The sequence below is a fragment of the Girardinichthys multiradiatus genome, chromosome 2, assembly GCF_021462225.1.
Source record: "Girardinichthys multiradiatus isolate DD_20200921_A chromosome 2, DD_fGirMul_XY1, whole genome shotgun sequence".
In the NCBI taxonomy this organism is placed as follows: domain Eukaryota; kingdom Metazoa; phylum Chordata; class Actinopteri; order Cyprinodontiformes; family Goodeidae; genus Girardinichthys; species Girardinichthys multiradiatus.
The window spans coordinates 30,128,867-30,141,698 of record NC_061795.1 but is presented as its reverse complement, the minus strand read 5'-3'; the positions used below and the strand labels follow the sequence as shown (position 1 = coordinate 30,141,698).

Here is a 12,832-nt window from a genome sequence, read left to right as displayed (position 1 = left end):
TATCTATGTAAATGACAGCTAGAGCCATTGCTTGATATTTTTCAAGACCAGATCTGCTTTCACCATGTACATCTGCAGAAAGCTGGAGGTAACTTTGGTAAAGATAGAGAAAAAGAAGAAAAGTGACCTGCTGTGCTGCTGGCTTTTATAATCCTTGATCAGGGATGTCACAGAAGATAGAATTTATCCTCTCTTCCAGTTCTACCCAATAATTCTGGCAGTAATTTCTCTTATCAAGTAAATTGCATAAATTCTGTTTAAGTCAAGTTTCTTGCTTAAATTCAGAATACAAACCTTAGTATTGTGGACCATTTCAACAGAAGCTCCCAATTAATAAAAAGGACTGAAATAAATTAACTCTGTAAAGAAAATCTATTTTTGGCAAAACTTAGGCACAGTGAGGGATCACTTGCCGAAGTTAAGCTAGTGGACTGCAGTTAAACGCATAGGGAAGTGTTTATTTTTATTGAATCACAGGACTGCAGTTGCAGTTGATTGCACTGTTGCCTTGCAGCAAGAAGGTCCTGGGTTCAACTCCTGGTCTTTCTGCATGGAGTTTGCATGTTCTCCCCATGCATGCATGGGTACTCCGGCTTCCTCCCACAATCCAAAAACATGACTGTTAGGTAAACTGGTCTCTCTAAATTGCCCTTAGGTGTAAATGAGCATGTGAATGGTTGTTTGTCCTGTGTATCTTTGTAATGGATTGGCGACCTGTCCAGGGTGTACCCCACCTCTCGCCCGTAGACTGCTGGAGATAGGCACCAGCTACCCCTGTGACCCACTATGGAATAAGCAGTATAGAAGATGAATGAATAAATGACATCTTAGTGCAGTATATTTACTTAGACATGTAGTAATGTTATAATCAGATACATTTTTAACTTCAGTCTATGAAAGCCAGATGAATTAGCTAAAGGGATGTTCTCTGTCTTAAATAAAAATAAAAATATATTTTCTCTTCATCACTTCTGCACTGTATCTGTGCAGAAAGAGAGGGTAACGGTAACCTGATGCTAAGGTTGCTTATCAGTCTTTATGTCTTTATTACACTCTGCTTTGCCAATCCAGAAAGAAAGAAACAAGCAGTGAAAGCAAGACAGCTACAAAAATGAAGGAGATGACACTGCCTCATAAATGTATCCCCTCATAGAAGAATGACTAGTTATAAAAGTTAAATTACCATAAGAAAAAACAATTAGTTAACATTTGTGATGGCAAAATCTATTGTCATATAACCCAAAAATAATAGAAATTCTGAGAATGGCCTCATTTTGTTTTCTACTTCATTGTTTTCTTATTTGTGCTTAATGATTAAAATATTATTATTTTTAATATTATTGGGCTGTATTTTTTAAATATTTGAAAAAAAAAAAGCTTATAAAAGTAAAAATTTATTTTAAAAGTCACTACTTTCCAGGCATGCATTTTGGCTGCTTCTTTTCCCTCAACTTGATTAACAAAAACAGTCAGCTAACACAGGAAACAAGCAGGTGCAGTGGCAACTTTAATTTATGGCTAATCCCATCAGCAGATGTCTCTATTCCGGAGTTCTTAGGTGACAAACAGGCTGTTAAATTGCTGCCACATGTCCAGACTTACCATCTAAGGTGAACAAGCATCCTCCTGAACCGCAAAAATCCTAAGTGTACACCTACACACCTTAAGTAGACGAGTTCACAAATACAGACTGTGTTTCAAAGGCCACGAGACAGAACTGCTAATGCCTGAGGTGAAGATTTGATCCCTGAAAAAAATTGCTCAAATTTTTTTTGTTCTTCAGGTCTGTCTCTTCAAATTTTTTTTCTCTTGTCTGGAAAAATATTTCCTTCTAAGAAATCTTTCTTAAAGATTAGTCTGTCGCCGACATAATATCCTCCCGCGCTCATAAATATTTACATGAACAGAGATGTTGAATTGTTGATTAATGACGAATGTGCTCAAGTTTGCTGTGATTTTACTTGCTGTACCACTTAGAGCAGTGATTAGGGGAACCTGAACAGAACATGCAACAGACACCTCTGTAGACCTGTGATCAGGAGCGTAGGAAAACACTTAGCATTGATTTACACAGTGAACCACACAGAACAAACTTGAGCAGCGAGAGACTATTAAGTTTGGCTTCTGTGTTCTCTGTTGATTGAGTCTTTATTGATCAGTTCAGTAATTGTTATTCTCCGGACTGTTATAAGGTAAAAAGATCTGAAAACGAGAGTTGTACTCTAGCCTTATGTGTCTCTGTATGCATGATTAGAAGTCAGATACACTTGTATCTCTTAAGCAGAAATTTAATGTTTTGTTTTACAGATTAGTAAATCATAATGATGTAATAATTTTTTCTAAAGACGTTTACAGGGCCTGGCAATATTATTATTACCCCAGAACCTTTTTCACCTTACAACAAGAAACATTGTATTTTCTGCAATAGACCATCACAAAAAACACCATAACTGTGAAGTGGAAGGAACATGCTAGATGGTTTTCAAATTTTACATCCCCTGAGCAAGATATTCTTACCACCAAGGTTCGCCCTTGATACGGTGTTTTCAGGGTAAAGTGCGGCGTAAGTTTTCTACTACACACAACGTTTTAAATGTGAGCCAAAAACATCACGTTTATTTACTTCAAACTTTATTTATATTGCACATTTCAGCAACAAGACAATTCCAAGTGCTTTACGTGATACTTCAGTTTTGTTCCCCACATAGCATTTATTAATTAGGCCACTTCTGAAGGCACTGGATTTCATCTATGGGTATCCAAGTTACAAGGTCTGAATACAAATGCATGCACTTTTCAGGTTTTTATTTACTTGATAATTATGCTTTGTGTTGGTGTTTCACCTAAAATCATAATAAAACACACAGAATTTTGAGGTTATAATGTGACAAAATATAAAACATTTTAAGGGGTGTCAATACTTTTGCAAGGCACTGAGCAGACAACAGGGACTTTGAAATAATCAACTAAATTATTTAAAGCTTTATTAATGAAAGTTTTAAAAGTCTTCAAATCATTTTTTTTTTCACTTATCATTTTTACAGGTTCAGACTACTACCATGTGTATCTCTGTCAGTCTAAGTGGCTTTGTAGTCCTTGGCTGTATGTTTGCTCCCAAAGTCCATATCATCATGTTTCAGCCCCAGAAGAATGTGACCAGTCACCGGCTTAACCTCAACCGCTTCAGTGTCAGCGGGGCTGCCACTACATACGCATCCCATGGTAGGTTATTTTTATTGAGATGGCAGGTTGTCTCTGACAGATGGGCTTGTTTGGCATTCATTGTTCACAAGGATTCCTTGTGCTGAATCCTGAAATCCTTTTTCTCTACCAAGTGTGGCATTCTTGCCAATGATAAGTGCATTTACATTTCTGACTGGAACTGTAGGTACAAACTGTAGGTCATTCTTACAGCTACTTTAATTCGATGACAAGGTAAAAGACCAACAAGAATAAAATAAATATTAAATTACTCCCATTTGTTTGAAAGATGTTGTTTGTCCTGGTATGAGGTTGCATAGTTGCACATGGCAGTGGTGTCATGTGAGGGCAGAAATATTGATCAGCAAATTCTGTACCATTAGCACTTGGAATTACATTTATGTCACTATTAGTTCAAAGGTTACAAATCTGTTAGCACCTTAACGAACCACCAGAGCTTCAGCCACAATTTAATGTTAGTTGTACATCTATAGCTTTATATGTTTAGTTACACTAATACATTTTCTATTGGCCCTATATTTTATTTTTCCACATTCTTGATCACTAGATCCACACTTCTGCTGCAATCATCAAAATACGTTGCCATACGGTAGAACATATGATAATGTTTTGCCTTACTTTTTGTCAAGCCTCGTGCTTTGTTTGTTTTTGTGGAGTTAGATGCAAAAATGTCCTTCAATGGAAAAGAATAAAAATAAAAAAAATCCTGGATCCAGATTGCGGTCAAGATCACCACCAAAATGTAATGAATTCTTCCATGGTCTAGGGCAAACCTCTAGCAAAAAAGATTCATAAGAATCTGTCTGTAACTTTTTCTGTGAAGTTTCTGACTTACACACTCAGAAAAACAGACAAACAAACTCAAATGAAAGCATAACCTCCTTGACCAAGGTAATTAGGTTATGTTACAAATTTTAACAGATGACCAATTAATGTTTGTGTCTCAAAATGATGGTCTCAGATTGTTCTTTAACACAATTTCCAGTTAAGCGTGACATTTCTTATGAAGCACATTGCGAAGTGAATTTCTTTCACAACGTTGGATTTTTTTTAAAGTATTTAACATCATAAACAGAGCACGTATTTATGGTCTGTGCATAACTTTAGGCATGCTACTAAGCCAGCTTATTGCAGGGAAGTCATGTCTATTGTAGCTGTCCCTGAGCAAGAGGAATAGTGAATGTTTTGCCTTTATAAACTGTCTTGTTTGCACAATGAGTTCTGCCATAAACTGTTTGAAATACATTTCTGAAAGTAAGACTTAGTGTTCTATAAGTGCTTTTGATTCTCCGTGCAGATTTTGAGTCTCTTGTCTGACTGCGCGATCTTCGAAGAAAAACATTTGCACATAATCATTGGCACAATTGTTTGCTTACCCTCTTATTGTTACCAACACAAAATGAATTTAGTAAATTCCCTCTTCTTTTGTCAAGCTTAAAACAGATTGTTTATTTTGGCAAAAGTTGCCAAGGCCTTTTAAAATACCTTTCAATTAAGATGTGACATTCTAAAAAAACCTGCACAGTCTGAAAACTGGTTCTTTGCCCCTTCTTGGTTTGTTGTGTCTTTATCTTTATTCGTTCTCACTTTTCCTAAGCTTACTGAAAACAATACCTGGGAAATATAAAGTTTGCTAACAAGATTTAGCATTTAGAAGGAAATGAACAATTTTACAAACGTTTTTACTATTATTTTTCTTCACAAAAGAAGGAAAATGAATGAAGTGGCTGGGTTTCCTCATGTGAACACAGTGAATAAACTGTGCTAAAGTTAAGGCTGACAGAGAGGAGAGAAGAGATAGTGCTGTTTTCTGACCTGCTGTACCTGAGGCTATAAGTAGCTCTTAAATTGATTGGCTCTGGTCTCAGAAGCAGTTAACATTTTTCCTTCAGGTGTTTGTCATAGTTTCTTTGTCAATCAGCCGTCACACATCCCCCGCGACCCTGTACAGAAGAAGCAGATATAGAAAATGGATGGGTGAATGTTAGCTGCATATTGTAGCCTTGTGTCTATGCATGAAAAAACTGTATGATATCACAGGTTTACTTCAAATGAAATCTGTGTCATTTGGGTATTTTTTTTTTTTTTTGCTTTATATTTCTGTGCAACTGACAGAGTATTTTCTGAGTTATTTTGATCATTCTTTTTATCGGGCTTTCTGTACAACAATTTCATCAATATGCACAACACCAAAAGGTAAACCTTGTACTCTTTGGAGCAGTTTTGTCAGTTATAAAGAAGGTTGGGACAGTCGTCATCCTTAGTATTATGTATTGTAAGGTAACAAATTCCTACAGAATCAATGAGAAATTTCATGTTTTTAAGCACATATTTTAAAATTGTTGCATTTCCTTCTAAATTGTGTTTAGGATTTAAGTCCATGGTAGTTATATCCATTTCCACGTCCAAAGCTCAGTAATATCTAAAAAGAAGAGTAAAAAGTAAGAAACCAAGTAGGCAGTCAAGAACGCAGCCAAAACCAGCTTAAAAGTGATGGCATTACAAATAAAATATTGAACTCAGACATTTAAATGTCTGAGTTCAATTGTAAATTGGGATGTAAATTGTAAAGTTGTAAAGTTTCGAGCTTGAATGAGAATTTGTAAGGCAAAAATCTATATGGTGATTCGTTCAGTGAGGAAGAAGAAGTCATGAGAAATGTTGAGCAGTAGCATGGAGCCGTAAAACAAACCAGCACCCTGATCAGTTATCCAAAACAAAATCGTACTAATGAAAAGTAGTACTAGGACAAATAATGAAAAGCACTGCAGTTACATGAGGATCGCTTGTAAGTGGGTTGAAAGGAAACTGTAAAGTGACATGTAATTTTTAATATTTGGTTGCTATTCAGTAAAACATTTTCAACTTTAACTTTTTTACTTGTTGATGATCAGTCTTCATTTTTTAATAATCTTTTTCCTTCTTGTTCCTTCTAGCTTCCGTCAGTGCCCACTTCGTCCCAACAGTGTGCAATGGGAGAGAAATAGTTGACTCCACCACTTCCTCTCTGTGACAACATCCAATCCCCTCTCTAAACCCTTCCCTGCGACTGTTAGCCAAATGACGAACATTTTTCCATTACAGCTGTTTCATCCCCCCTTTTACACACAAACACTCTTTTACATACACACACATGCAAACACATGCACATACTGAACACAAGCAACGCCACCCTTGTGGACTAGAACTGTATTGTTTTACAAATGTAGAAAGTGTGTAACTATAATTAAATTATTTTCTAGGGATGTATATACACGGAATCAACATTGTTGTACGTAGAGAAACAAAAGAACAAAAAAAAACTGTTTTTAGGAGGAAATTTTTGGAGCCTTTGTTTTTGATAGCTTTGTTTCAATGTAAATAGACATGAGCTTAAACGTGGTAGGGGGACTGAGTCCTTCCATCTGGATGCACATTTGTGGCTCTGCTTGCCTCACTGCAATACCCACAGACTTTTGATTATCATGCTTTTTTGTAGTAATTCATTGTAATAACTAACTGTGTAAGCATTTCTAATGTGGATCTGTACATTTGTATATGATACTACTGATGGTTCAAACAGCACAATGTTAAAGGTCTGACACTAGAATGAATGTGGCAAAAAGCTAAAACTGGACAAACTGGAACAGCCAGACAAGAAATTGAAAATGGAAGGAAGGAAGGAAGGAAGGAAGGACTATCAAATTTAGTGATATATTTCAGTTTTAGAATACATTATAATACATCTTAATAGAGGTTTGTTATGTTCTGGGTCTTTGTAAAAACCTGTGGCTGTTTTGGCGGTAAAAAGATGTTTTGCTTTTGATACAATTGTTTTTATTTTCTAATTATAGAATCCCTTTATCTGAATGGCCATAATTCCAGACGTGTGTTCAGCAAAGCAAAGCTTTTTTACTCCCACTCTTAAGCTGCTCTGTCTTTTAAAGACTGCTGTGATGTATTACTAACAATAACGAATAGCTGCACTGAAAAGACAGTACAGCTAACTCTTTGTGAAAGCCCCAAAAAACAAAAATGAATCAGCGCTTTAGCCAGTAATTAAAGTGCCTTGCAAAAGAATTCAGACCCCTTGAACTTTTTCACAATTTGTCATGTTACAACCATAGATTTCAATGTATTTTAGTAGGATTTAATGGGATAGAACAACAAAAAGCTGTATAATTGTGAAGTGAAAAAATTATACAAGCAAAAATCTTTTAAGAATTTTGTCATTTCTATTTAGCCCTGCAGAGTCAGTACTTTGTAAAAACATGTTTAGATGTAATTATAGCTGCAAGATGTTTAGGGTATGTATTTCCCAATTTTGTTCATCAGAAAACTGAAATTATTGCCCATTATTCTTTGCAATGTTGCTCAAGTTTAGTCAGATTGAATGGGTTACTAATAGTTTTTTCTTTAAGATTGCCCTGGAAATACCCCTATTGATCTTACCATTAACTTGACTGGCTTCTTTTTTCCTGCAGAAGGAAGCTTTCCCACATCATAATGCAGCCACCACCTTTTTCACGGTGGGGATGGCGTGTTCCGTGTGATGTGCAATGTTAGTTTTCCACCACAAAATGAGTGTCGCTTGTAGGCCAGAAATTCGATGTTAGTCTGATTTGACCAACGCACCTTGTTGCACATATTTACTGTTTCACATTTATGTCTGGTGTTAAATGGGACTTTTTCTGGCTTTCTTTCCACAATGACTTTCTTCTGGCCATTCTTCCATAAGGGCTGGATTAGAGATGTGCACGAGTTACAGTTATCTCTTGAATAGATTCTCGGTTCCTGAGTTGCAAATATCTGCAGCTCTTCCAGAGTTAGTAATAGTCTCTTGACTGCTTCTATAATTAATGGTCTCCTGTTCCCTTCATGTCTGTTCAGGTGGAAGGACAAGTCTTTGTAGGTTTACTGTTGTGCCATACTTGGTATGATGGATTACACAGTGCTGTATATGATGTCCACATTTTGGGATATTGTTTCATAAGTTCATCCCTAAACTGGTGTGTTCCTTGGTCTTCTGTTTGTTCACTAATGTTGTGTAACAAACCTCTAAAGCTTTCAAGGAACACCTGTATTTATACTGAGACTTAAGTACACACGAGTAGTCTCCATTTACTAATTAATTGCACAGGATTTTGATTGGTAGCATTTTAAGAGGACTGAAAGTATATGCATGCCACATTTTTCAGATTTTATTTTTAAAACATTTTTAAAACCACACATATTTTTCCTTCCATCTCCCAGTAAAGTACTTCTTCGTGTTGCTCTATTACATAAAATCCCAATAAATAAATTGAGTTTGTAACTTTAAAAGAATACATTTGCAAACCACTGTATGATTTTTTTCTTATCTTAATTAACAAATATATATATATATATTTATATATATATATATATAAAGAAAAATGGTATGTTTTGCTGAACACAGGTTGACTTTTTTCATCTATAGGGGAGTAGTAGCCTATGATTTATGCCCCATAGATACCGTCTGTGGTGATACTTTGAATATGGCTATGTGCCTTAATGCGTGTATGATAAATTGATGTTGTTAGAGATCGGTTTTACACTACCAGCTCCAAGTCTTTGTTTGGTAAATGTAAAAAAAAGTTGCCTCAGTATGAAGACTTTGCCTCTAAGGCAGCAGGTTTATTTTATGTGAAGCTACAGGACAACATGGCTTTGTAATAAGTGCCATTGATTGTTTGCCTAAAGTAATAGACAAGTAACTCTTGACAAATCGCAAGCTTAAACTGGCTTCCTCCAGTCTGACGTAAAGCAAGACAAGAATATTTTTAAAACATAACCCCCCCCCCAACCACCCACCCACCCCCACCCCTTTTAAAATCTTAGCAGCTCCAGGTAAAGAAGAGAGGGGATGGGGGAAACAGACAGGCTACATCATTAGGAGGAATTCAGTGAGTATTTGACTTGTTGAAGTGTGCAGTTTACAAGCTCATGTTAAAACGTGTTTACGTTAGGGAGCACAGAGGAGCAGCTGGCTTTGGTAGTCCCACAGAGGCTCATGAGAGGAAGCAGAGCACATTTTGTCAGCTGCTGGCTGATCCCTGCTAACAAAAGATGTTAGAGTAGAACAGATATGCATAACATAAAATAAAAAAAGGATTAGGTCACTCATACAGATGCAAATGTGGCAAGGAAGATTGCAGGCTCTCTGTTGGATGTGATTAGTAATATTACTGAATAAAAACTATATATATAGTTCATAGAAAGAAAATTTAAATAGGTAAAGATAGCGGAGCAATTTCTAAAAATTTTGTTTCAGTCATTTGATTTTTCTGCAAATATTTGTTGAAATTTTGAGATAGTCGTAATTTATTACTAAATTGATCTTAAATGTTTACATATACTATGCTGTCTAAAATAAAGTGTGACTGTTACATTTGATGTTTTCAACAAAATATGATCAGAATCACTTTTTCAAAGCTGCTTTGTCAAAAAAAAAAATTACAACGTAGATGAGGGCAGAACTTTTAGAGATTCCATCTTTTGACTGGTCAGCATGTTTGCACAGCCTCCTGTTAGTACTACTACACTGAAAGATGGATGGAGAGAAATTTCAAAGGATGTGTCAGGAGGAGACGACCTACATTGGGGTGTGTTTGTTAGGTGCAGAGAGCAGCAGGAGAGGGAGCAATGTGGCAGAGAAAAGGGATGCTGCTGCTGCTGCTGCTGCTGCTGCTGCTGCTGCTGGATTATGTAAAGCACTCCCACAGCCCAGAAGTCTGCAGTGCCTCTATAGAAGCTCAAAGCATCTCAGAGATTCACAGTGTTTGTTAGAAGAAGGTTTAGCCATTCACTCTGTGGTCCTGCTCCCACAAGATACAAACCACATGACAGGTTGTTATGGACAACCACAACTAACACATCCAATGCTGGAATGTCTTATTTGTCAGCATGAAGAGAAGGGCTGGGAGAAGGGGTGAGGAGTGGCTGAGTAAAGATGAACAGAAAGAGAGATTTCTTTTAAAAAGGGTTCGTGGTTCTGATCCAAGTTGGCAGAGACCGATGAGATCGGGCTCAGTAGGGCCCTGTACTCACGGCTTTTTAATAGGCACACAAACAGAGCACTTAACCCTGATTCTCCACTCATTTAGTCCAGAGACCAGTCCAAGACAACAGTCTCACACTCTTCTCTGACGGTCTCTCTCACAGTCTGCCTCACCCTTTAACCTTTCCCTTACCACCTTTTGTGCACCCCATTTCCACTCCGTGTGTGAAACTTGTGACTGATTCGGTCTCAGCCAAGAGCACCAAAGCCAAAGCGACAGTCTGGTGGCAAACGCATGAACTGAAGCGCTCTCCTAAAGCACATGCCATGAAGGCTGCTTCGACGAGGTTACAAAAGTGATGAAAGGATGTCAGACAAAGGATTCGGCAAATGAATGTGGGGGGGGATTAAATTGAAAACTCAGATGTAAAGAAATAGCATCACTTTATTTCTCATTTCCTCATGGAAATGATCATCTCACCTCCACAATAAATTAATCTGAAAACTTCTTTAATTGGTTTCCCTCATGAATATTCTATTCAAACAGCCGTCTATTAAGAACACTGTTCCTCTATTCAGGCTTTGCCAACTGTCATGTGCTTTTACAAAGGTCTCCATGCTGTAGCCCCCTTCTATATAACAGAATGTGTCCCTGGCCTCTGGGCTTTGAAACAAGAAGGGATCTCAGAAGACAAAATGAAGCGGATGCGGATCTGAACTCTGGAACTGGCTGGTCACAAAGCAATAGCTCCTGCATTTATGAAATGTGCAATAAAGAGGCTGTGATGACATCATAATAAAGACCATGAAGCAAATATCTGCTGTTGTTCCTTCATCCCTTTCTCTGCCATGTACAGAAACGTCAGCCTATGTGTATAGTCAGTTACCATCTGAATGCTGTAAAAAGTAGGTAGATTTGTCTCATCAGCAGCACCATCACCTACACACACACAGGCTCTATTCACAGTGTTTGTTGGCAAACGTTTAAAGATGGCTCTAACTCTCTGCCTCATCTGTTCCCTCAAGTAATGGCACTCCAATTAAACAATCTACTGGAGAGCTTCAGGACAATGCATGCCAGTGTTGAATACTAGCCTGGTAAAGAAAGAAATTATGATAATTGTTAAAAAAGAAGAATACGAGATAAAGATGAGCAACGTTTTTTTGTGTTTTTTTTCCGGCCTGTTTTTGCAGAATATGTGACTTTTTATATTAGAGCAGGGATTTTCAGAAAAGAAGTGCAGGATGTTCTGTTTGTTTACTTTTATGTTGGGTTAATCATAGGCTTTTCCCCACCAATCTTTAGGGTTAATTTTTAAAGTTCACATAAATAGAGCAGGGTGAGGGGTCTGTCCTTCTATCCTTGCAATGATCTCCCTCTGGTGGTTGGCGTGGATCACTGCACCATTCTTGTGCCCTTAAATGTCCCAGCAGAATTAGAAAGAGAGGCAGCTCATACAGTGCTTTGCAAAACCACAGAGATCCAATGTCATAGACCAACATAGCATGATGTTTTTAAATCTGCAACTTTGAAGAACCACTTTTTGCTGCAATTACAGCAGCAAGTCTTTTTTGGTATGTCTCTCTAGCAACTTTGCAGATCTAGAGATATTTTTACTTAAATACCTCATTCAGATTTGAGTGAGAGCATCTGTGAACATGAGATTTCCAGTCTTATCCCAGATTCTTAGTAAGATCTAGACCTAGATTCTTCTCTCAAATTTGATATGATCCATTCCACTGTAGCTGACTGTAAGTTATGGTCTCTCCATGGTCTTCCATCCATTTTCTCATCTACTCTGAACAAATTCCCTGTCCCTGCAGCAAGGCATGACCACAACATGTTGCTTTAATCACCATGCTTGCCTTATAGTGGAGAGGATGTTTTCAGTGTCAGTGTTAGTTTTTTTTAGTTTTGCAACGCAGAGTTTGCATAAAGGCGAAAAAGTTCAATTCTGGTGAGATCTGACCAGTGCACCCACTTCCACGTTTGACAGGGCCCCTCTAGCTTGTGACAAACTGCAGAGGGAATATTGAATGGCTTTCTTTCAATAATTTCTGATCTGTATTGGGCATGACTAGTAGTTGTCCCGCAATTTGCTAGGGATCTCCCACATTTGCTGTGTCCATTTTATGGCTTGTGGCAAACTGCAAGCAAGACTTTTTATTTTATTTGTTTAAAAATGTCTTTCTTGTTGCCACTCTATGAAGACTAGTTGTTGTCTTGGTGGCAGGTTCTGCCACCTGAGCTGTGGGTCTTTGCAGCTCCTCCAGGATTGAAATGGACATCTGAAAAAATAAATAACTAAATAAAAAAGGAACACACTGGAGGCCCAAAGAAAAGACCAAAAGCATCTTTATTCAAAGCACTGCTACTCCTCCACTCCTACTAGAAACACCTCTGAATAATGTTCTACTCATCCAACTTGTCAGTTTAGGTGGTTGATCAGGTCTGTTTATGAATTTTCAGATGATGGACTGAACAGTGCTCCATACTTTGCATTTAAACATCTCAACATATGACAATGTCATGGCTTTGTTAGCTTGTTTTAATCAGTTCAATTTAAAAATGTATTGTTAACACTTTGGGGAAATAAATTCACATCATTTGAG

At 37.3% G+C, this 12,832-nt stretch overlaps 1 protein-coding gene across 1 annotated transcript in view; it reads left to right on the top strand.

Annotated features, from left to right (window-relative positions):
* grm3 (glutamate receptor, metabotropic 3) overlaps positions 1–8,542 on the top strand; it is a 65,044-nt gene extending 56,502 nt beyond the window's left edge. The window contains exons 12-13 of the mRNA XM_047353100.1: positions 3,045–3,222; positions 6,159–8,542. Of these exons, the coding sequence (XP_047209056.1) occupies positions 3,045–3,222; positions 6,159–6,235 (255 nt within the window). The 3' untranslated portion in view covers positions 6,236–8,542. The remainder of the gene's footprint in view (positions 1–3,044; positions 3,223–6,158) is intronic.
* Positions 8,543–12,832: the final 4,290 nt, after the last annotated feature.